Source organism: Pseudopipra pipra, chromosome 9, assembly GCF_036250125.1.
Source record: "Pseudopipra pipra isolate bDixPip1 chromosome 9, bDixPip1.hap1, whole genome shotgun sequence".
Lineage (NCBI taxonomy): Eukaryota > Metazoa > Chordata > Aves > Passeriformes > Pipridae > Pseudopipra > Pseudopipra pipra.
In genome coordinates this window covers 25,055,284-25,079,481 of record NC_087557.1, presented here as the reverse complement: position 1 = coordinate 25,079,481, position 24,198 = coordinate 25,055,284, and the positions used below count along the sequence as shown (strand labels likewise).

General features: G+C 46.5%; 1 protein-coding gene and 1 long non-coding RNA gene across 3 annotated transcripts; one reads left to right on the top strand and one right to left on the bottom strand.

The window, feature by feature from the left end:
- Positions 1-709: 709 nt before the first annotated feature.
- Positions 710-24,194, top strand: SLC5A9 (solute carrier family 5 member 9). Of its 2 annotated transcripts, XR_010432845.1 has the most exons (15): positions 718-929; positions 1,622-1,693; positions 4,196-4,300; positions 6,138-6,302; positions 8,831-8,936; positions 9,486-9,566; positions 10,296-10,501; positions 11,306-11,441; positions 12,323-12,430; positions 12,607-12,757; positions 13,721-13,889; positions 14,400-14,615; positions 19,737-19,884; positions 21,721-23,149; positions 23,758-24,194. XR_010432845.1 is itself a non-coding variant. In XM_064665288.1 (14 exons), the coding sequence occupies exons 1-14, from the start codon at positions 801-803 to the stop codon at positions 21,927-21,929; spliced, it is 2,001 nt and encodes a 666-aa protein (XP_064521358.1). In that variant the 5' UTR covers positions 710-800; the 3' UTR covers positions 21,930-24,194. The 2 variants fall into 2 exon arrangements, 1 of the variants encoding a protein (XP_064521358.1); XM_064665288.1 differs by having other exon boundaries at positions 710-929; positions 21,721-24,194.
- On the bottom strand, positions 12,138-13,786 carry LOC135419143 (uncharacterized). The gene is made up of 2 exons (XR_010432847.1): positions 13,309-13,786; positions 12,138-12,853 (listed from the first exon to the last, which is right to left on the bottom strand). It is a non-coding gene; the product is annotated as an uncharacterized LOC135419143 (long non-coding RNA).
- Positions 24,195-24,198: the final 4 nt, after the last annotated feature.

Genomic DNA, 24,198 nt, shown 5'->3' with positions numbered 1-24,198 from the left:
AGCTGGTGGGACAGTGAGAAGGACCCATGGTTCACAGTTTGTTCTGTGACAGGGGTCAGCCCCCTCCTACCTGCCCATGCCCCAGGACAGCTGCTGCTCCTGCTGCCACTGCAGCTTCCCCGACTCATGCAGGTGACCTGACTTGGGCTCTGCTTGTCATACAATCCATTTAACTCCTTCTCTGCTGGCCACGTGCACGCTGGAGAGCCTGCCAAGGAAACTCAGCTGTCTCCTCCCTCCACTTACCCTGTTGCTCTCTGTCTGCTGTCTGCCCACTGTGGCTGCAGGTCTCTGCAGCACAGACAAATCCCTGAGCTGCAGCACAGGATGGGGAAGGAGGCAGCACACAGAGTGAGGAAAGGGAGCACTGGTGTAGCTGGTCCTGTCCCTGGGATGTGGGTGCTGGTGCTGACCCAGCCTGCAGAGAACCACATTCTCACCACCCCCACTAGGAAGAAAGACCAACTCCCCTCTAGGCAGCTCCTCTTAGGAGGAACTTTCTCCTGTAGGATGCTGCAGGGAGAGTGATGTGAAACTGGGGTGGGGAACAAGGCAATGTGACCTTTGCCTGTTTGCTGAGTGGATGTCACCAATGAGGAATCCTCACGCCACAGAGCTATGTTGAGGTCCTCACTGATGAACCATGGAGACTAAGCCTCTACTGGAAAACGTTAGCCACAGCCCTGCCTGGCTCCCACTCCCACCTTCTTCAGCTTGTTAATTATTACAGGGGAAACAATGAAGGCCAGTGTGCAGCAAAGTCCAGTCTGAGCGAGAAGATCAGCAGTTTGCTCAGAGCCATGAGCCAACTCATCCCAGCCACCACGGAGCTGCCTGCGCTGCCAGGGGACACGGCAGCAGCCTTTGGAGTGGCAGACATCACCGTCCTGGTTCTGTACTTCGCCTTCGTCCTCACCGTCGGGATATGGGTGAGTCCCCGAGGGGACTGGGTTTGGGTCTACCCGAGGCAGAGACACTTAGATCCTCCCTGGACCCCTCCTGGGTACAAAGATGTTTGCCTGCAAATGGCATCCTCTGCTCATACTGTTATCCCAGAGCCTATTGAGCAAGTTTAGGGGTGGCAGTGACCCTCCTGTGAGCCCTCGCTCCCAGCTCACATGGGGACAACCAAGGGATCATCCCCTGGAGGTCATTCTGGGGATGATGTTTACCTCCTGTGCTGCAGAGCAATCTCATATCAGGGCGTGAGCAGACAGGAGGCAAAAGAAAAGCCAGGGTTGGAATGGAGAAGACTGAAATGGGACTTCAAAATCTTTGGAAAGATTGTTGCTAAGTACTTGTTCATGTTGTTTGGTGAAGGCCTCTGTCACGGAGACATGTAGTGTTCTAGCTGGCTGAACTGCTTTTTCTTTCCCAACTGGTACATTCAAGGAGAAGTTATTAAACAGGTGACAAGCAGCTTCTTTCCAAAGAAGTTGGACTATCAGAAACCTAGACAGGGAGTAGTAGAAGCAGTGGGCAAACCCTTGTGTATTTAACAGATCCACAAAGAAACTTTTGGAGCTGATGCTGACACCAAGCATTAAGGATTCTCCTGGCTTGGTCTGACTCGAGGGTGGGTGAATGGGGGAAAACACTTTTCTTTTTCCTGTGCTTCCAGTCATCGATACGAGCAAGCCGGGGGACCATTGGAGGCTATTTCCTCGCTGGACGGTCCATGACTTGGTGGCCTGTGAGTGAAACACACCCCTCTGTTTCTCAGGGTTTGAAAGCAATTCCAGATGCAAGGAGGGCAGGTCTGGTGAGGAGACCCAGTCCCTACATGTTTTGACTATATTCTCGAGTTGAAGAGGACAAATGAAGGATCCATCAGGGATCAGCCTATTCAGCTTTGCTAATGGGCTACCAGGCTAAAAGGGTAGCTCAGCATCTTCACATTTTTCCAACTCTCAATTTCTCTGCTAAAGACAGCAATGAAATTGTTCCTGTTGATGGAAGTGAGGGAGTGCTGACAGCCTAGCTGGGTTTGAAACTCTTCGGCCCTAACCCACCACAGATAGTTATACCCAAGTCAAGAGAGCATTAGGTAATCTAGGAATGTGCTATCCAGTAAAAAAGCATTTAGAGACTGAAGAAAAAATAATCCCAAAGCCCAGGACTTTCTGAGCCCTTGCTCTTTAGAGCAAAGTTGAGTTTATTGACTAACAATGTAAGGGATATAAACTTCAAACCACTGAAGTATAAATCTTCACTATGAAGAAAAAAATAATGGATTGAAGGCACCTCTTCTTGGGAGTGAAAGGTACATACAAAGATAATTTAAAGTTTGAAAGGAATAAAACCACTACAGGAATAAAGATTCTTCTCAGCCAATGCCAGACTCTGTATAACCCATATATCTCTCTCCAGTGAGTCGTGGGTTACGGAATGCACTTCTCAACCAAAACACTGGTTTATTTTCTTTTTTTTAACTTTGGCTGTGCATTGCCCATAAATTCACTAGGCTAGATTTTCAGTCTGCTCCATCAGAGACACATACACCTCTCTAAAATCTGTCATTTCTTAAATGTTCTTTATTCTACTGTCTCAGCCAAGTGACATTTAATTGAAAATACTTAGCTTGATGGTTTTCTCTAATTAGGAGGGGGAAAATTAAAAGATACTAAAATGAAACATTTTTTCCTCAATTTTGTTCTTTTTTTTTCTTCTTTTTTTTTCCCCCTTCTATTAAAAAAGCCCCAAAACAAACCCAAAAACATTCTCACTGCTTTTGGCTCCAGCCACAGGTGGCCACAGAGTCTGTTGGGTACAGGTCAGCTCTTGGCTCTTTGGAACAATTTTAGGTTCAAAGCAACCTCTAATGCTGTTCCCTTTCCAGTTTTGTTTGTCAGAGCTGATTCCACCTCTGCAGCACTCCTGCAGGCTCAGCTCCTTGTGGCCTCCACCTTGAGTTCAAGGCTGGCTTACATGTATTTTATTATTTTTTTTTAATGGGAGTGACAGATTTCAGCTGTGAATTAAGCAACCTCAACTGAACCCTGATATTAAATTGCTGCTCCTCTGCCATGTATCTTCTCTATTTCTGTGTCTGATCTACATATCAGGAAAACTGGTTACATTTCTTGAGAACACCAGTTGCTAATTCATGTTGCAGCAGCCAGCTCTCTAATCAAGAGCTTTCCCAGACAAGGAGGCAGAGCTGCCAGCAGGAGTCAATGTGGGTGTTGATGTCATATTAATGTTTTACCTTGCTCAAAGGTGAGAATCAGATCAACTTCTATCATTCCTTATTTCACATGTAGCAATACTAAGGAGAGAAAAGCACCTCCTAGGTGATGTGCCTAAAAGCAAACTTTAGGACAAAAGGGCTTGACTTGTCCTTTTAATAACTCATTTGACCCTGAGAGAGACTTGATGCTGGCATAAAGAAAGGAGGTGAGGCTTTGTGCCAACAAAAATAGTAATTCAGTCAGATAGCCTTTGCCCTGTTTAAGGAGCCTTAGAGCTGGCATTCTCCCAATTAGGGTGTCAATGAGCCATGGCAGGGACAGCCTGCCATGCCCACAGCTGCAGTTGAAGTTAACCTGAGCCATTAGCATTTTCCAGCCTCCTGCAGAGCTGGATCGCTTCGAACACACACACTGAACACAGAAGACCTGCATGTTTCTAACACCATCCATGCCACGGTTCAGGGATCTCCTCCCTTAGGAGGAGCTTTGAGGGAGCGCTCCTGTCACCGTGGATGTGAGAACCACCACCACCCATGTTCAGTGCAAGACTTAAAAAGGGGCTGTCAGCAAGACACAGGGAGGTAGAGCAAGGGTCAGCAAGGTCGGAGCAGGCATGTTGCTGGCTGACTAACAAGGGAATGGAGAAATCCGTCACGTTTCATGGACACTGAGGTATCTCTGGCTGACACCAGACCTCCCTCACCCTGCTGTTCTCCCCACAACGGGCCTGTGTCTCAGGAGAACCACTGACAAAGTGAGCCCTGATTCTGAGGTTAAGCTTTGTGTTGGGGTGGGGGCAGTGGAAGGGAGCAGGCACACGTACTTTAAGATACAAAAATGTAGGGGTTTTTTTCAGAAGGTGAAGGAAAACTCAACTGTCCATCAGCATCCAGCTACCTAACTACAAGGAGATGAAGTCCTGGGAAAAGGGGAAAATGCTTGGGCTGATATTGAAGTTCCTCAGGGTGACTCTGTGGGCTTTGTTCCTGTGCCATGTGTTTCAGATTGGGGCATCCCTGATGTCAAGCAATGTGGGCAGTGGCTTATTCATCGGCCTGGCGGGCACTGGAGCAGCTGGGGGCCTTGCTGTTGGGGCCTTTGAGTGGAATGTAAGTCAGTTTTGCTGTCAACTAAGATGTCACTGTCTGTGTGTTTGTCTCCAAAATCAGGTGCTTAACGGTATCAGCAGCAACAAGTGCTCAAGCCTCATGAGAGAAGCCTCCAGATATTCTGAGGGCCTTGAAAATGTGAGATCTTTATTTTAGTTTAAGTGGAATCCACTAGAATTATTAGCTCTTTAACCTTCTCAGAAGCACGTGGCCATAATTTTAAGCTTTAGTCTGCACTTATGAAGATTAAAATAAAAGATAACGAATGCTGGAAAGGTACTTGGATAATCACAGGATTCTGGGTACAGGGAGTTAAAAAAAAAAAAAAAAGGCAGCATGTTCTCCTAAATTCAGTGTAAATCCATGAGAATCAGCAACACTGCCTTCACCTGTCAGCTGCCAACATGTGGCGTCTCTGGGGAGAACATCTGGGTGTGAAGGCAGGTCTGATTCTGCCCCGTGGAAGTGGCCTGGAAAATTGCCACTGACACCACACAGAGCATGAAAACCAGGCCCTTTGTGTGCAATGCTAATGAAATTTCTCAGCTGCAGTGATGAGGAGTGAGATTAGTGCCAGCCTCACAATAAACATCACTCACTTAACTCTGAATCTCTTGTCTACATCAGCAGAGAGTGCTAATGGTGCTGGGTACTTGCCACAGCACAGGCAGGGCCCACCGAAAGCTCTTTCCTGGGATATCTATTCACTGGACTGTTTGTTTTTTTTTCTGGACCATTAAGATCACCTTTAAGTCCTTTGTGAAGAAACCAGAGACTATGTTCAGTCTGGTACACATAGGACATACCAATATTGTAATTTAGGAAATCTATTCAAGTCACTTTAGAAGCCCATGAAGACAAGATTGTATGTCAGGGCAAATCTAACTTCATGACTTTAGATTAATTTCTTTCAGAGTGGAAAGGCACCTTAGATATGCCATTATTCTCTGCCTTTATCATGGGACATCACTCAGCCAGAGGGATCATATGAGCATCTTTCACCTCAGCCAGTCTCTGTCACTGCAGGAGCCATGGCTGTTCTCCTCAATCAGTCACAATCTCTGCTCACAGGGATCAGTTTCTTTTCTGAAAACTTAAGTAACTGATTGAAATAAAATCTGGACTAATGTAAGGTACTTGGATGAAAGGTAATGGCCCAAGACAGCCAGAGGGTGAGGTTTGATAATCCAATTACTTTTTTTTACCTTCAAGTTCCCCTGTTTGGGCTTTTGCTGGGAATCAGAGAAAAAATACATAGTGGGAGATGCCCTTACACCTTCCAAAAGACTCTTCACCTGTGGCAGAGCAACTGAACTGCCCCTTTATCTACCAGTGACAGAAGCACATCTGTGTCAGCCTGCAAGGAGAACATCCCAGCAGAGTCTTGCTGTTGCTTATTTTTATGCTCCGCAGGGACAGTCTGCTGCCTCAGCCTCATCACTTGCTAATCAAGCAATAAACAGATGCTCCCATCCTGCTCTGAATCACTTAACTCTTCACTGACACAGCATCAGTGGCCTCAAAGGCCACCAAATACAGCACCATCTTTCAGAGAGCCACAGCAAACAGACACACCACCTTGACCGAAAGATCAGGAGATGGAACAGGATGTGCCACCCATGACAGAGAGACACAGGGCTTAAGAGAAGAACTTCAAAAGCTTCTAACTGAATTGTAATAATTCCTCCAGTGGAGGAAGAAAAAGTTGGACTGCTTCTCCAATACATTGCATGGCACTGTACCTTTGTGCTTTCTTAGGATGTCCACTGACAGAACAGAGGGAAAAGCTGTTCCCATATGTTGAATCATGTGCCTTTATGTTCTGTCTCTTTAACAGGCCACCTGGGCACTTCTGGCTCTTGGCTGGATCTTTGTGCCTGTTTACATCGCAGCAGGAGTAGTCACCATGCCTGAGTACCTGCAGAAGAGATTTGGAGGGCAGAGGATACAAATCTACATGTCCATACTGTCCCTGATTCTCTACATATTCACCAAGATATCCGTATGTATCCAATTGAACATGAACCCTTGTGTCTAGGGCGGAGGTAGGTCATCCTGGTACAACTCAGGGCTGCTCATGGAGAACTCAGATGTCCTTGAAAGGACCAGCTTAGCTCCCAGAAACAACAGCAGTGTGTTTGTGCTGCTCTGCTCAGGTAAACACCTGCCTCTGTATTGATCACGGAGACCTATCCTAGGAGAGAGAGCCCTCATTAAACAGCAACACACAGTGAGAACTTTACAGGGAGGTGCAGCTAATTACTAAACAGTGTAAGTACCACGAGCTGTCTGCCTGCTTTTCCTCTTCTATCAGATCAAACCTGAGGCAATAGAGACAGAGGAAGGGCAGCATTACCCCATTTGAGAATCTGGCTGGCTGCATCTTGTAGAGGTGAAACTCTATTAAATTATCATAAACCTGCTGCTGTTCTTGTAGCTGAGTTTTCAGCATTTAGGTATGTTATAGCTATTTCTTTCTCTTTCTATCACTTATGTTGTACGAAAAGGGTACAGTGTTCCGGCTTAAGGCAAAACTCAGCATCTTTTCTGGATTGCTTGTAGCATTGTACCCTGCTGGTAACCAAAAAGCAGTGTAAGCTACGGGGCATTTCCCCATTTAAATGCCATTCATACAGAAGCAGAATTTATGCTCAGATACTAAGAACTACCTATGCCCTTGGAGGGAGAGGACGGTATTTCAGAGTCCATTACAGGGACTGAAAATGTCAGTCCTTTGTCTCCAGCTCATTGTCCCAAGGCCAGTACAAGTTGGTTTTCACTAGACCCTACTGCGGTATTTAGTTGCCAAATTGCCTTGGGAAGCACTGACTGGAGATTTGCAGCTGGTTTCACAGTCCTTCTCCCAGGCTTATCATGTCTCAGGTCCTGGGAGGGACATGAAGAGGAGTTCCAGGCTGGAAGGGTGGGATAGATTTGCTCCTCTAATGGGCAGCTCTTGGTCATGTCACCCATTGCTGTCACCACTGCCACCAGGAGCTTTGCTCTCTGAGACTGGAGCACTGCCCTGGGTGAAGTCTTGCCAAGAGGCATTTGAAGCCTCCTTACCCATTGGGGGGTAAATGGAAGACCTCTCCTGCCACAGCCCACAGTGTGCACAGCCACACAGCCGTGTGGCAAAAGCAGAGCTGTCTTTCAGAATGACCTTCAGCAGAGCAGAATCTGCCAGTGCTTTTCAGAGCAGGACCCTGGCCCCCCTCGGTGCTGTTTCATCTCAGTGGTTTCTCCTCCGTGCAGCCAATTCACGCGTGGCTGATGGATGTGGCTGGTGGAGTTTATGGGCATGACAGGTGCTTTCTATTAAGGGGTGCTATTGTTTGTGCAGAGCTCATTTAGCGGCTGGCTGGACAGCAGGCAGTTGGTTACAAGAAGGATTTTTCTCCCTGTGCTTTCTGCCCAAACATAGGTTAACAACTAGGGCATTGCAGAGCCTTCTTGGCTTGCAAAGAAAACAGAGTATCTCAATAAGCAGTGTTGTCAGAGGACTGATCCTGCCTGGCTACAGAGGTGTTTGTGTTTCCTGCTGGGAAGTGAAACCCCAGAAGGCACCGTGATTCCTGTGGTGTACTGGCTGTGCTAGTCCTGTCTCAGGTTTGCAGAGGGCAGGGGTTGCACTGGGTCCTTTTAAGGTGCTAATTTCAGGCACAGCAAATGGAATTCTTGCCCTGTCTCTCCTGTCTCCCTTGGAAAATTTCTCTTTACCTGCATCTCACTCCACTCCAGATTTTCGGTGTCCTTCAAACTGATTTCCCAACACAAATATCTCCCATATCACCTTCTTCAGTTTTGAATGATGTTATCTGTGTAATTCCCCGTTTCACCCAGTTTCTGGTGCCACTCTCTCTGCCAAAAGGTCCAAACAAAACACAGCCAATGGGAGTCTCTGTATTTCTAGTGAGGTCCTCAGCAGGTATAACCTGTTTTTTTGGAGTCATTCTGGTAGGATGAACTGCATGAACAGAAAAGCAAGCTGTTGACCTTTTCAGATAAATAAATCGTGGTGTAAGACACCAGTGATTCTGTAGGGGTCTTTCAAGCAGGAGTGTCTCCTGGCCACTAACCCACCAGGATGTAGTCCTGGGAAGAATGTGATCTCTGCTTTCTATCCTATGCCTGTGGATACATGGGCTCTCCTGCCCATGAATGTCTTCACAGTCAGCAAAAGGAGTGACAATTTCCACCAGTGCTTGTCTGTCCCAGTGAGGATTCTGTGACATGAAGATCATCTCTATTTTGATGACACTTTGGTCCCTTGGCATAGGTCCTTGATTTTTACCCTCACGCTCCCCCAGCTCTCAGATCCCGAGAGCTCTGAGCTAAAGGAAAGTTTTTCCTTTTATTCAGAACAGGGTTCACAGCCAACAGCCCCAACAGCTCTGTCCTCCTCTTCACCTTCGTGGCGTCCTCCCTCGTCGACGCTTTCAGCCGCAGAGGGCTGCAAGCTGCTTTATTAGATTTCACTCGCACGAAGCACCACTAATGCCAGACTGCCCTTGGGTTTTTTTATTCCAGACAGACATTTTTTCCGGAGCATTGTTCATCCAAATCTCTTTGGGCTGGAACCTCTACTTGTCCACTGTGGTCTTGCTAGCAGTGACTGCTGTCTACACCATAGCTGGTAAATAGCTGATTTTAAAGGAAACGTTATAAACTGGAGCCTCAGATATAAGTTTTTCATTTCCTACATAGGGGAAAGTGTTCAGGGCCTGGTCTGAGGGAGAGATTGCCCTGGTTGCTGGTAGTACCTGTCCTATCACTCCCAGCTGTTGGAGACCTATGGCTATTCCCTCCTGGCCCAAGGGAAACTGGAATGGGGGAAACATCACTGTTTTCTAGAGGATTTCCTAACACTGCACAAGGTGCTCAGATCCCACTGCCCGTATTTGCTATTTTTTTCTTGTTCTGCAAAATTACCACCTTTAGCTATTAGGATGTTAAAATGCCTCTGAGTTCTCTCATGAATGTGGAAAAGCCCTTCAGGCCATTCCTCATGGGAGGGCTTCTGACAGCTGTGGGCTCCTGGGGACCAGCTCAGTGCCAGCTTCTCCAAGTGGGTCTGTCCTGAAATCACAGAGTTGAGGCCGAGGACAGCCTTTTTCTGGGTGAGGTACCTGTTTCCCTGTACGTGGTGACACACTCTGCCTGTTGTCTCTGGTTCTCCTGGCAGGTGGTTTAACAGCTGTGATTTACACGGACGTGCTGCAGACCGTGATCATGGTGCTGGGAGCTTTGGTCCTCATGTTCATAGGTAAGGGTTTAATGGTCCCAAGGCCATCAGACCTTAGCAGGGTGCCTCACCCTTTCATGTGTGGTGCAGAAATGAGTTTTAACCACGCACAGAAGTGGTGCCAGCACAGCTCTTATCCTCCAAGTCATCAGTCTTGCTTCATCCTTTGCACTAACTGTATGGAGGTGAGGCTCTGGATAACTTCACCTCGCTGGAGTTGCCAAAGAGCTTTGAAACATCACATTCTCAGAGTCAAATTCAGCTCTCATTAAGCTCATGTCAGTTCAGAGTAATCCTGCTGACTTTCACTCTTGACTTTGGGAGTTACTGTGGATTCATGTGGGCGTAACTGAGCACTGTAAAAAAATAAAAAGCAACAAGGGACTGACCATCATCAGTCTTTGCTTTAAACCTCCTTGGCAATCAGAAATATAGGTATATCTTTTTTCATGTCATACCTTGCTCTTGGAGGGTGTCTGAGTAAAGACAAGATGCTGAGAACATTGTGAGGATTAGGATCATGGAGATTTTCCAGCATTGATCCTTTTCCAGGATGCACTATTTAAACCACAAGGACTCTGGGCAAAATCCAACTGACTTCTGTAGAAACCCTGACTGCCAAAAGCAAGGGTGGAATGAAAAGAAAGGAGATAAGAGGAAGATAAGAGAAAAAAGTAATCACGAGACTCAGATAAGATAATAACTTTGCAGGATGTACCAGTCCTTAAATCACTGGCATTTTCTTTTCAGGATTTGAGAAAGTTGGCTGGTATGAAGGACTTCAGGAGAAATACAGCACAGCAATACCCAAGATCACAGTCCCAAACACGACCTGTCACCTCCCACGTGCAGATGCCTTTCATTTGTTCAGGGATCCCATCACAGGAGACATTCCTTGGCCTGGCCTTATATTTGGTCTCTCTGTGCTGGCTCTTTGGTGCTGGTGCACTGACCAGGTAAGGAAAGTCTTTCCCTCAGCAGGTGAACCAACATGCTGTTACTTTCAGCCCAGTCCTCAGTTTGTGGATCTATGAGCTGAAAAATTACCTGTGTGTCATTGTGCAGGAGTTACTACCATTTTACTGGTCTAGACCAGAATATCTCACTCCTTCTGCCTTCTCAGCAAGCTGCTAATTTTGTGCACTTCTTAATGCAGTGAGAACAGGTTATTTTCTCCTGTCTTTATTCCACTATGGTCTGGTGAGTACTGGGAGTCTTCATGCAGTTAGCATGACAAGGGTATAAAAATGTGGGTCTTCAACTGGCTCTGCAGTGACCTTGTGTAGACCTCCAGACAAGCCATTCATATTCGCAGATGTCTCATGTCTCTTATTCCTTTTCAAGCTACAAACAAGGAAATCTGTACGTGTTTCTCAAGACACGGTGCTTCTGTACTTTAGGATGGGATAATTATGAAACCCCACCACCAAATCACCTACAGTCTGCTTCATTCCGTGTCTCTTGCTGCCATACAGCTGCTGTCTCCAGCCCTCAAGGTGGCTTCATTTCAGTCAAGGGCGAAATTATTCCTCTAAAGGAAATTTCCACGCTGCCCTCTCCTGTAGCCTGTGCACTGAGCTTGGAGCAGTGGCAGCAGGCTGCAGTCAACTGAGGTGGGAAAGTTGCCACTGGCACGCGAAACACCCTGGGATCCTGTCGGATGAAAGTCATCCATGAGAAGGAAAGACAGAGGATGGATCCTGCTCTCTCTCTGTTGTGCTTCCTTTTTACTCTCTGTTCCCTTTCTGCACTGATTGCAGGTGATAGTCCAGAGGTCTCTCTCTGCCAAGAACCTTTCCCATGCCAAAGGTGGATCGGTGCTGGGAGGATATCTGAAAATCTTCCCTATGTTTTTCCTTGTCATGCCAGGGATGATCAGCAGAGCTCTTTACCCAGGTAAGTCTTCCTGTGTTCCTTGCCACAGGGCTTCGTATCTGCCAGGACCACTAATCCCACACAGGTCTGCCAGCATTTTTACATTTTAGGAACTGCTGTCCTGCAGATGTGCTCATATAGATTCCTGTTGTACCCTAGTGTTCCCACGCCCTTCCTCCACCTCCAGTTCTCCCACAGTGGTAGAAGTCAGTAGGAGTATCCATATGGGGCATATTTTCCATTGGGGCCATAAAGCTCCATCCCTGTGGACCTTGCATCGATCTGTCTGAGGAAATCAGTGAAATGAAATTAAATACATGGAGCACTGAGGGCTGTCCTTCAGGTCCTATGGAAATACATTCATTAGGTATTTTGGAGAGTTTTAACAATCTACCACACAAATTCATTCAGTTCCTTGTGGATTATAGAAAAGAGCCCTCTGTTATCTCCCAAGGCACTCTCATTGCTGGTTTCTCCAGAGCATGCCTATTCCCAAGAAGAATACCTTGGTTAGGAGGACTACTCTTGGAGGAAAGTGCTTATCTCCCAGATTTCCTGAATAGGATTTAGTTAGCCTGCAACATCCCTGGGAACCCAGCTGACAGGTTCATGGAAACAATCCAGTTCCCACAAATGACAAATTATGAAGGATTACAATTATGCAACATCCAGGAGAGTTTTATCTGTGCCCTGAACAGAATTGCAAAATGTCATCTCAAAGCTTTACCTTTATTATAGGATGTAAAATACTGTTCAGCTCCCCTCATTGTAGCTGCATTCCAGCTGCACCTCTGAATTTATATGAAGCCATAGAAAGCATCAGGATTTGTTCCCTTTAACTAAACAACCTGTGGCTCAGTGGGGTTTACACTGACTTCTTGTTGTTTTCCTGTCTTCTACAGATGAAGTGGGCTGCGTGGACCCAGACATATGTAAAAGGGTTTGTGGAGCTGCAGTGGGTTGTTCCAACATTGCCTACCCCAAACTGGTGATTGAACTCATGCCTGATGGTAAGAAACACACCTGGGGAGGTGTCCATGAGCTTTGCACGAGGGGACCAGACTGCCCTTATCCATCCCAAGGATGTGGAAATCTTACTGCAGTTACCAGACATCGGGATGAAAATACCAGTGCTCAGGGGCCCATGGTCTAGTGCTGATTTTCCTTCCCTCTTTTGGTCCCCCAGGGCTCCGGGGTTTGATGATTGCAGTGATGATGGCAGCCTTGATGAGTTCCCTCACCTCCATTTTCAACAGCAGCAGCACTCTCTTCGTTATAGACATCTGGCAGCGGATCCGCAGACAGGCTTCAGAGCAGGAGCTGATGGTTGTGGGCAGGTCCTTACATTTATTTATGTCTTATTCCTCTCATCATCTGTTTTGACTGCAGCATTTAAATTCTTCAGGCTGGACTCACTGAGAAAAATCTGGTGCCTATAATATAGAGCAGGAACACAGCTTGGGAAAGAGCATTATGCTTTCCAGGTTCATCTTGGATAGACGTGGTCAGAGAGAAACACTGAGTGTATCACTGAGCTGGGTAGACCATTAGCTCTGCCTTCTCTAAACTTATTATAAACACTGCTTCAAATGTAGCTTTTAGAAAAGCCAAAGGTGCTCTGGGGTCATTGACACCAGAGGTCTTTAAGAATATTATATAAGAATATTATTTTTGCATCAGACAGGAGTGATACATTGCAATTACTCCTGTTTTGTTTTGTGGTTTTTTTTTTTTTCAGTGAAAAGTGCAAAGCTGATTCTCCCAGCTCTATCTCTTGTTCAGCAATATGAATAAACCTCTGTAACATACAGTGCAAAGGTGAGGGAGGGTTATAATATGCACCTGAGACCCAAAACCAATTTTAATAAGCAGAGACTGAGCACATTACCTGCTTGGAAAGGTGGCAGAAAGATTGTTTCCACAAGCTTCCAGCTCCTTCTTTCTGTCTCATCCAAGAGCAAGGTCACTGAAGATCATTTCTCTCTCTAGGACTCACCAGGCTGAAGGGCTGGTTGTGGGTCCACTGCTGTTGTGGATCTCTCCTGCATGTCGACTGGCAAGTCTTAGCACAGCTCACTCTCAGACTGTGAAGTTACCTTTGGGAATGAGTTGAATTACTTCCTAGAAGAGAACAATTTTCTCTTTTCCTGTGTACACAAGGAAAGGTTCCTGAGAGTGACCTTTGGAGTTTTTCTTAGGAAATCCTGAGAGTAACTGGGAGTGTGTTTTGCTGCAAAACTTCATTTTCAGGTGGACTCCACCACCTGCAGAGCTAACAGAGTTTTATCATCATCTTTCAGAGTGTTTATCCTCATTCTTGTGGTCATCAGTATTCTCTGGATCCCAATCATTCAATCAGCCAACAGTGGAAAGCTCTTTGACTACATTCAGTCCATAACCAGCTATCTGGCCCCACCCATCACAGCTCTCTTCATCCTGGCAATCTTCTGCAAGAGGATTAATGAGCCTGTAAGTGAAATGTCAACAACCAATTGATATGTGTATTTAATTTGATAAAATAAGTAAATATCTCTCCCCTCAGCACTTAGCCTTTGAGACTCTTTAAACTCAGAGCCAGTCCTGCTAAAGTGTGACAATGAGACAGCCTTTCCCTGGCGTGTGTTAGTGAATCTTAGCCCAGTCTCTAGTGCGTGTGTTTGCTTCCAAGAAGTCACTGCAAGTGGCACTTCTTGGCAGTCTCATTTGAAAGCACGAAAGAGAAGTTGTTCTACAATTTAGGGATGATGTGTTAAAGTCTGTTTAGAGAAATAGGAGAAGATTCTTGCACTGTTCGTGTTCTATCTGTCCCACATTCAAGCACAGAGAGAGAAAATGAGGATTTTTAACTGAAAAAAAATCCCCCTTTGTTGCATGTCAGTGTGGATTTCCACCAGGCATGAAAAGTCTTGGGAGAGGAGAGGGAAAACTACAACCAAAGGTAACATGCAGTGACTTTTTCTTTGTGCTTGCTTTTCTCAGGGTGCTTTCTGGGGCCTCATGGTTGGGCTGGCTGTTGGTCTGGTTCGGATGATCATCGAGTTTATTTATAGCACACCATCCTGTGGTGAGGAGGACAGAAGACCAGCTGTGCTAAAGGACTTGCACTACCTCTACTTTGCCCTCATCCTCTGTGTCCTCTCTGCGATTGTCATCGTCCTTATTAGTGTCTGCACCCCACCGATCCCTGAAGAAAAGGTAAGTGACTTGCAGTGACACCCTTTTCTCAGAGCCCCCCTTTGGTTACCAAAAATCTCTGAAATCTGCCCTTTTCTTTTCCTCCCATGGTTAAGAAATGGTGTGTAATGCATATGCTGCCAAGAAGCCCTTGCTCCTCAGCTTTCTATTCCCCAGGTTGCATAGTGTTAATGCTTCTGGGGCACTGAGTGCTTCAAATTGAGTGTGAGTTCCCATGCTGTGCCTGGAGCTGGGCAGACACCACAGCCCATCATAACTGGAATAGAAAGAAAAGAAGAAAGGGAAGGAGATGAAATTATATTACAGAGCACTGCTGAGGAGGAATTAAATATATCTAATTGTAGCATCTAGCCTGTTTCAGCGGAGCCAGCATCAATCTTGCAGGCAAACAAGATTAATATCTTTTGCAACATGGGCATTTAGGAAAATAACATTTTGTCCCAATGTGATCTCAATTAAATTTAATAACTTTGAGTGAAGCATAACTTTCTTTTACTTAGCACATTAAAATGGTGCAGAGTTGGGAGGCTTTATATAATAAGACCTTAAAGCAACTCTTCCCAGTCCCAAGTTTTAAAGCAGCTGCCAATATAACAAAACTGCCATCCACCTCTAAGCAAAGGTTACTGGATCGATTTAAAAGACCTATTTTTTCCTGTCTAACTGCATGCATTTTCTATCTGTTGCTTCCTCATAACCTGTAAAGCATTAACCAGTTCCATCAATGTTTGATGGGAATGTTAGTGGTGTCAAAGACACCCCTCTCCTAAAGATTACATGAAAACAGGTGCTCAGATAGAGGAGATGAGGGGAGAGAGAGAGTCTTTGTGTCTGCTTGGAGATAAACTCTCAGCTTTTATTAGCTATCAGAGGATCCACATGGGAGAGAGAAATACTGGCAAGGAGGCAGCATTAGTTCTGCCGCTTACGTTGTTCACTACTGCTCAGGGGTGGCCAGATGGTTGCCAGCAATTAATTACTGTGGTTTAATGAGTTCCCACTCATCATCTGACCTGTGATAACTAAACATGTGCAGTGCTCCCTGCCCACAGCAACAGCAAGATAAGATGCATTAACACAGCACTGGCGAATAGGGAGCATCACACTGACAGTCCGGGAAATGAAGAAACTGGCCACAGCACCTACAGGATTTTTGCTGTGACCTCAGAGGTATGAAAACATGTACAGCATCTTTCGGGAGGGGCAGTTCAGGATGAAGGCCTACTGTAATAGAATTAGGGAAAGAGAGGTTATGATCGTAAGAGATTCCTCGGAGGATGTTTTCAGTGGTATTTCTACTGAAATGTGTGAGTTTATAGGTGCTGGATATGAGGCACCTTATTTGAAATATCCTTCAAAGAGCCAAAAAGGTCAGGGAGGACAGGATTTTGTCTGAAACAGCTATATGTAATTATCCCAGAGGAACAAAGGATGAGAGGGGCGGTGGCTGGCCCCCCAGGCACATCTGGAGAGCCAGGGAGAGAGGAGAGCTTGCTAAAGAGAACAGTCAAAGTGAAGGTGTGGGGTTTAAGCTGAGGTAGGAGACAGTGTTACTGCCTGTCTGGCAGGAATCTGAGTGGCCAGCACTAAGACCAGCTTTTTTTATTTTTCTCAGTCAGACTCACCCCAGACATGAGTGCAGGTGTAGGTTTGGACCATCGCTCTTGGTGGGGTGGTTTCTCATGGTGCCCTGCAAGCAGGGCTTGTCTCCTCATCTCCAGTGAGCCTGTGGCTGTGCTGAGGTGGCTCAAAGACAGAAAGAAAGGCAGGAGGTAGAAATCAGGGTGGACATGTCAGGCTCCAGCTCTCTGGATAGAAACTGGCACAGGCCTTTGTGTTTGGCCATTATTTCCCTCGAGTGGCATGGAAGTGGGCAATCCTGTGGGGAAGAGCCTGTATGTCCCCCTGATGGGCTGATAGTGGGTGTCCTGGGTGAGGATATCTGAAGTGCCAGTGCTTCCCAGTCCCCTGTGTTAGTCAGTTCCCTTTGTGAGCCTCAGATATTTCTCCCATAAGGATCACACAGGGCTAGTCCTGCTAGTTCTTAACCGCAGTGCTTTGAGGTGGAATGATGGAAGACATGGTATAAGAGCTAGGAATTGTGTCATTTGTTTTGTCAAGCAAAAAGAAAAGAAAAACAAGCCAAAAAGACAAAGCCAAGGAAATACAGTGATAGATCATACCTCAGCAGATGTAAATCAGCATAGCTCCATTGCCTTCAAAGAGCAGGAACAGCTGTTGAGCACAGTTATGTCGCTTTACACCGGCTGAGGATCTACGCTGGACAACTTTAAATATTGAGTCTCAATGCTTTTGAGATAGTAAATGGGCAAAAGGAGAAAAGAGATTTGTATCTGATGTTTTAGTGGTACAGCTAATGTTCCTGGCTTTAAATGAATTACAATCCGAGAACTGCAAGCTGTAGCATTTTCTCCTGCTGTTTTGGACGTTCTCCCATCCCTGTGGTGATTGATGCTGTGCTGGAAAACAAGTATGCAAGGAATTTGTTTGGTATGCTTCAGAGTTCATATGTCTTCATTGTAGGTAGTCCATATTGTGTCACGCTGTCCTTGAAAACCCTGCAAAAGAGCTTACAATTAAATTTGAGACTGTGAAGCTGAAACACAACTGTCAGGTGCCAGATGGCATTTTGGAACAGAAGGATTTATTCTAGTTTACGAACAACAAAAGAAAAACTTTGCTGAGTTCTTGCAAACTCCTTTATCCAAGGAGACTGTGAGGGTGAAAAGGGAGAGGAACAGCCCACAAAGCACAAATGCTGGACCAGCAGGTCAACTCCTCAGGTGTCAGGGCTCACCCAGACAGGCTGATGGATTGGCAGTTCCACCTGATGTACTCTGGGGTTGAATTGTTTTCCCCGTGTCTTGAGGTCTGGCTTCAGTAGCTCCTTTTGGTGCGTAGCCGAGGAGGAGCACCAAGCCCCCTTTGGCTGGCCTGACCTCACCCTGTGCACTCTGAGGTGCTGCAGCTGAAGCTCCCACAGCATCATTTAGTGCCACTGAGAGCCAAACTCGCTCAGCTCCTGTGGGAACCAGGCACTCACAGAGGAGCAAACTAAGGAGGGGACACAGGGCTTCCCAGGGAGTGTCCACACAAGGCTTTGCAGTTGGGAGCAGAGCCATAGGGCTCCCCAGGACCCACCAAGCTGCTCCTTCCCACTCCCCTGCCCTTGGGCATGGTGGCCTCAGGCAGCATTTCCAAGGTCCAAGCCAGTTATGCTGACACAGCCCCCCTCTCAGCAATTCTTCTTATGCTTTTGCTTGCTTTCTTCAGGCACGCGAAACACCATCATCTGCCTCCCCCATCCCATCCCTTTGGAAGTCTGTGCCAGGGAAGCATAGCCAGCCCTGTGGAGGCCTCCATGGCCACACAGAGCTGCTGCTCTGCCCTTCATGTGTCCTTCTAGTAGTGGCAAAGAGGAGAAAGAGGGATCTCAAGAAATACAGTCAGCCAAAACCCACCACAGGAGAGCTTAAAGCTGGAGTGTTGGTGAGGTGCTTCACCAGGGAGCTCTCTAAGGTGGTGGTTTGCTTTGTTTGGCCATAATCGATGCACCAGCCCCTGGGTGGGTCAGTGGGATGATATGTCATGAGGTTACCTGTGTGCCTATACTGCTTTCCATTGGGAATTGCTTCCATCTGGTGGAGTCTGAGCCCCAGGTACACCCCAGCCCTGCCAGATTTTGCTGTAGTGTAAAGGGAGAGTGATTCAGTGATGTGAGGGAAGAGAAGAGAAAAGAAAAAGTTTTGGAAATCTTTTAGTACCCTGAAACTTTGCTATGTTCCAGTGACATTTCCTAAGTGATTAAAAAAAAAAAAATCCCTGAGAAAGATGAGGATCATCAAATCAGAGCAATTTAGCACATCATGACAAGAAAGATTAGCCCTGCCCAGTGCTCATCTTGGTTGAAAATGATTTAAATAAAGCTATAAATCTTCTGGAAATTATGCAACATTTTGTGTCAGCTGGAAACTCCTGCCTAGATCTGTGTGTGTAAAATTCAAAGATTAAACTCATGCTGCTTTGGAAGTGACCCATTTGAGACGTTCATTTCCATGTGGGCAGGGCAGGGAGGCAGCTGCTGCTCAGGCACACGTGTGACTTTGCCTGACCTGTTGTCACCACTGTCCCAGTGCCATCCTGCACCCCTCTGCCAGGCAGCTGTGGGTGGAACAGGAGGACAGGCCAGTGGGCAGCTGTGTTTGAGAGGGATTGATGAGCGTGGTCCTTGCTGCCTGGCCTGGCCAGAGCAGGCAGGGGTTGGGAAGCACTGATGCCCTCAGCCTCCTTGGTGTGCTGTGGTCAGCCAAAGCAGCCACAGCTTAAATCCAAAGCCCTGAGCCCCTGGGGTGGGTAACTCCACCCCACAGCTGCCAGAGGACCACTGAGAGGTTTGCAAAGTTGATGCCTCCTGTGCACTCCCTGTGTGCACTCCTGGGAAGGAGAAGACTTTCAGACTTCTTCTGGGATGAGAGTTTCAGACCTTTTCGCATTTGTAAAGCAGAGGAGGTTGCAGCCACAGCAGCCTGGCCAGGGCTGATCGTCCTCTGTGGCTTTGGATGGTTCTTTCACTGAAAGACTTCAGAGAGAGGTAATATCTTGTATTGGCCCAATTCTAGAAGTCTAGAATTGAAAACAAAATCTTCTAATGGTACAGTTGCTGTCTGTGACTGTTACCAGAGAGATATCTTGGGTTTTTTTTAATTGTTATTTCACTGATTTTATTACCCCTCCCCACTGGAGGGCTGCCATTCAGGATGCAGATCATCATTATTTCATGTCAATCATGTGAGCCTAATAGAGAGGAAGCTGCTTCTTCAATGTCTACTAAAAGGTTACTCCTGATAGAGACAGGGATGGAACAGGTTATTTAAAAAAAATAGAAGGAAAGAAACTAGATTAATTCACACTTTTCCTCAGCTTTTTCATTCTGTTTGGATGGTACCACCTGTGCTGAAGGGAAGTGAGGGACAGTGGGAGATCATCCCAAATAGCTCTCAGCACCATCTTGGACCTGTGCTCCCCAAAGAGGGAGGTGACTGTCATGACATTTTGGGACTGAAAGGCAATAACTTGTTTGTTCTCTGTCCCACTTTGCAGCTGTCATGCCTGACTTGGTGGACCAGACACAAAAAAGCACCTGCCATTGACCTGAAAAACTGCAAGAGTGAGGCAGCACAGATCAATTCAGCCAATGGAGAGAACAACTTGGTCAACAGTGCAGAGTCAGGCGACAAGGAGGAGACAGGTAGGGTGATTGTCTGTGAACAGACACGCTCATGTGCATGTGAGGGCACAGCCAGGACCTCGTGCAAGTCCCTAAAGCTCATGAGAGGCCACCTGTTGCATTTACTGGAGTCTAGGCTTGTATTTACAGGTACAGCAGTTATGGTTCTTGGTCCTCCCAACATCACTTCATGTTACAATTCTCTAAATGGTTCAGAAGAGCTGCCAAAAAAAAAAAAAAAAAAAAGAAAACCCACCACTCAGTAAAGTGCTTTCCCTCCTCCTCCCTAGAACAAATGCAAACTACCCTGGTCCAGTTCTGCCCAAGTCACAGGCTGATTTTAGCACTCCAGGCCTGGACACTCAGCTGTTTGCTGGACTCCTTAGATGAGTTTCATGGGCACTTGGGAACATCCCTTGGGAGGGTGGAAGTCTGTGCTGCAGGGACACTGCCCCTCACCCCACTGACACTGGGGCTTTGTGCCATGACACTGCATCAATTTGTGTGCTTCACCAAGATGCCCCTGAGCTCCACAGCACTACTGCAGCCTTAGCCAAAGCAAGCAGCTCCCAGTAGCACTATGAAAGTCATGGCAGGCTCTGTAATTGCAACTTTCAGCATGTGAAAGCGGCATCCCTTCCTGTCCTCGTCATTGCTGGGACCAAACTCACCCAGTGATGCTGCCACAAGCTGTGTCAAAATAACATCGCGATCTGAAGGGACCGTGAGACCCAGGGAGCAGACCTGTGCACTTTGTGGATGTTTACAAGCCTCAGTTCTCTCTTTTACATAATGCCAGCAGTATCTTTCATCTTCCTTTAGGATATGAGGCATGGTTAAAACTCAGAGCTTAGATAGCTGTGTGTCCTGCCAAGGGTATCCAATAAAAAAGAAAGCAAAGGGTCAAATGAACTTAAGGAGTCGTCAGGAGATAGAACAGTAGCAGGAGATGCTACATAGGCAAGTTCTTTTCAGAGTGGACAGAGCTTTATTCTGCAAATCTATTTAAAATTGCAGCTTTCTGGTTTTCAGCTTAACCTTCAAAGGTTACAGAGCAGAAACCTCAGAGTAAAGGCACATACACAAGATTTCTTCACTCCTTCCTTTAGCTGGTCAGTCCAAAGGACACTGGTACCAATTACAGTCAAGCCAAACAGAAGTGTACAACTAAAGAAATCTCTTAATTTTTTTTTTTTTTTGACCAGTAGAATAAGTTTTGGGTTGACTGCAGTCATTCAGCATTATTTATTAGTTCTTATCAATTCCTATTTCACTTAACTAGCTCAGATTTTTATAAACAAGTGTCTTGGTACTTTGGTAATTAGTAATGATGGGGAAGGAAATGCAAAACACAGCAGTTGACAGTTTAATGAGTTTTTTTTCAGAGTAACACCTTTTTTCAAGGCCCTATGACATCCTGCATTTCAAAAAAAGGTTATATTTGGAAAGAACAGCCACTGAAATACACACAGCACCGGGCTGACAATTAAAACACACACTTCACCTGGCATGTCATGTGTAATAAACAAGCCAGGATATCTCTAAATGGACCATCATGCTGTCAGGAATTTTTGAAAGTGGATGGAAGCTGGGTTGGGGAGGAGGGGGAAAAGGTCTCTTAATTAACTAATGAGTGATTGGTGTTGCAATCAACTGACTGTAATCAGCCTGTGCTGTACATGGTTGAGGGATAAGTTTCCGTTTCTCTTTCCCTTTCCCGTTCTGGTATTGCATCTCCTACCCCAGGTGCCTCTCAAACCCCACTGCAGATTGGCTAATGCACCTCCAAACTAGTGGGAAGAGGGAGGGAAAGTCCCAGTAGGTTCTAACACCCATTTTTTGGTCTGTCTCTCGCAGCAGCCAAGCCTCCCTGCTGGAAAATGGTGTATTTGTGGTTCTGTGGTCTGTCCACCAGCCCCACGCCCACCCTGTCCCAGGAGGAGAGAGCTGCCCTGGAGCAGAGACTCACCAGCATTGAGGAAAAGCCCCTGTGGAAGACTGTTTGCAATGCCAATGCTGTTCTCCTGCTGGCCATTAATGTCTTCCTGTGGGCATATTTCAGCTGAGGTGGGGTCAGGAAACAGGTGGCTTTGGTTTCTCTCACCTTCCTGTCTAAGCTGGAAGCATCAGGTGACAGAGCCCCTGGTGATGGTCCCTGGAGGGACCCGCTGGCACTCTGTGGCACAGCCCTTCCCTGGAGGCACTGCTTGCTGGGAATGACTGCGGGGCTCAGTTTCACCATAGGGTGAGACCAAGACTCAACACTGGTCCTGTCTGGGATGTGGGCCAAGTCTGGAGGTCTGGGGTCCAGTTTAAAGGTGCAAAGCCGAGCCCAGCAAGGAGCAAAGGCTTTGGAAAGCCCAGCTATGGCTGGGTTCTCTCTCAGGGCTGACTTTGCACTGATGCATTTGGGGGAAGGACTTCTGGTTTACACTGGTGTGCAGAATGAGACTTAAACACACTCTGCAGCTTTTTTATATGGCTAAAATTCAAATAGGGTCAGTGGGGGACCACTGAATTAGCTCAGCAGTGACAACCTTGGCTCCCCAGCAACCCCAGGATGTGTGTTGGACCCCTTCCACCCCACCCCTCCTGCCTTGCTGGCATCAGCAGTGGGAACAGGGAGCTTCTTCCTGCTTCCCGAGCCCCCCATCCTGCCCACTCTGCTGTGTGACAGTGGGTCTCACAACAGCCCCAGCCTGTTTGCTCATCAGGCTGATGCTGCCCCTTGACAGCATTACCAGCAATAAAGGTGCCTTAGTAACCAAGCCAATCCTGACTTTGGGTTATTGTGGTGATCTGTCCTGCACTGACACACAAAGGGCTCCCTGGGACCAAGGTGACCCGGCTGTCTCAGGGAAAAGAAATATCCTTCCTTGGGGCCTGATCCAGGGCCTCGCTTTCTTGAGCAAGTTCGGGCTTCTCTGACCCATCCTGGTGCCACCATGTCATGTGGCACAGCCATAATCTTTTAAACCATAGAGAGACAGCAATAACCCCTGTTAATATCTGTGCCTGGTGGTTAGGATGCTCACCTGGAGAAGGCTAAAAATTCCCACAGGCATGTGATCCTGCACTCCAGCATCCGAGGGACACATCCAGGTCACCAGGCATGGGCTGTGCAGGGAAGAGAAAATGAGTCATGATTCATCAAGGAGAGAAGAAACAAGGCTCTGTTTCCACCTGGCTCAGGAAGCCCAGGTCATGGTTCCACTGCTTGTCCTCAGTTTGGATGGAGGAGACTGAATTGGCCATGCAGGATGAGGTCTGTGCTGGCTTTATGCAGGTCAGTATAAGCATTTGCTTATTCTAAGAGGAAAAAGAAGATATCCCTTGAACAAGGGAGATCTCAGCCCCATCGGTTGCCCACCCATCCCTGGGGAAGAGGAATACAACACAGAATTTGTTCTGCCTTTCCACTCTTCGGTTTCAAGCAGGTAGTGCCCGGATCAGAGGGTGCCTCAGAACATTTAGAGGATATCAAGTTACCAGCTGTGATTAAGAGCTGGTAAATGTCTAATAATAACAGGTATGTTTTTAGTGCATTTAGAAATATCAGGGCTCTCACCTCCTTGCCTAGAGCCCTCAGACACCCTCAGTAGCACTTGGCTCCATGGCCTTATTGGCTTATTTTGGCCACACATCTGCCAAAGCCATGGGGAAAGCAATGCAGGACAGGATGAGCAAAACTGGGGCATTTTTTTTTAAACACTTGAGATTATTTTTTTTCCCCCAAGAAAAATTCAGTTTTGCAGAGAATAGAACTGAATTTGACTAAGTTTTTGGGTTTGGTTGGTTTTTTTGTTTTTCTTTTAATGGCACAAACATTTTTGATCTTTGGTTATATGATGTTGATTTCTTCCCCTCCCCATCTCACCTCCTGGGCCCTGGAAGATGAAGTTTCCTTTAAAATGCTGATGTCTATGTCAGTTAAAGTAATGTTGCCTGAGAGCTGTGACTGCATCTCTGAGCTTGGCCCTGAGAAGGAATGGAGACATCCGCACTGCCAGATGCAGCCAGCTGTGCACCCCACAGGAGGAACACATTTCATTGGTAAATTTATTTGACTTACTGCTCTGCTTTGAACCACTGAAGTGAAACAAAAGGAAAAAGAATTATTGGGGAGGGGGAGTCTGAAATGTTTCACTGAAATAAACCAAAGCTGTCTCAAAAACGTCCTGACCTTTCCTTGTATTTTCAAGGAAAGCAACGTAATTAGCCGAAAAAAAATAATTTAAAACCAAATAAAAAAGATCTATAAAAGAAAAAAAAAACATTTTTCCTCCTGGTTGAATATTGAGGATGGGGTGAGTTTCCTTCTCGTGTTATTCCTCA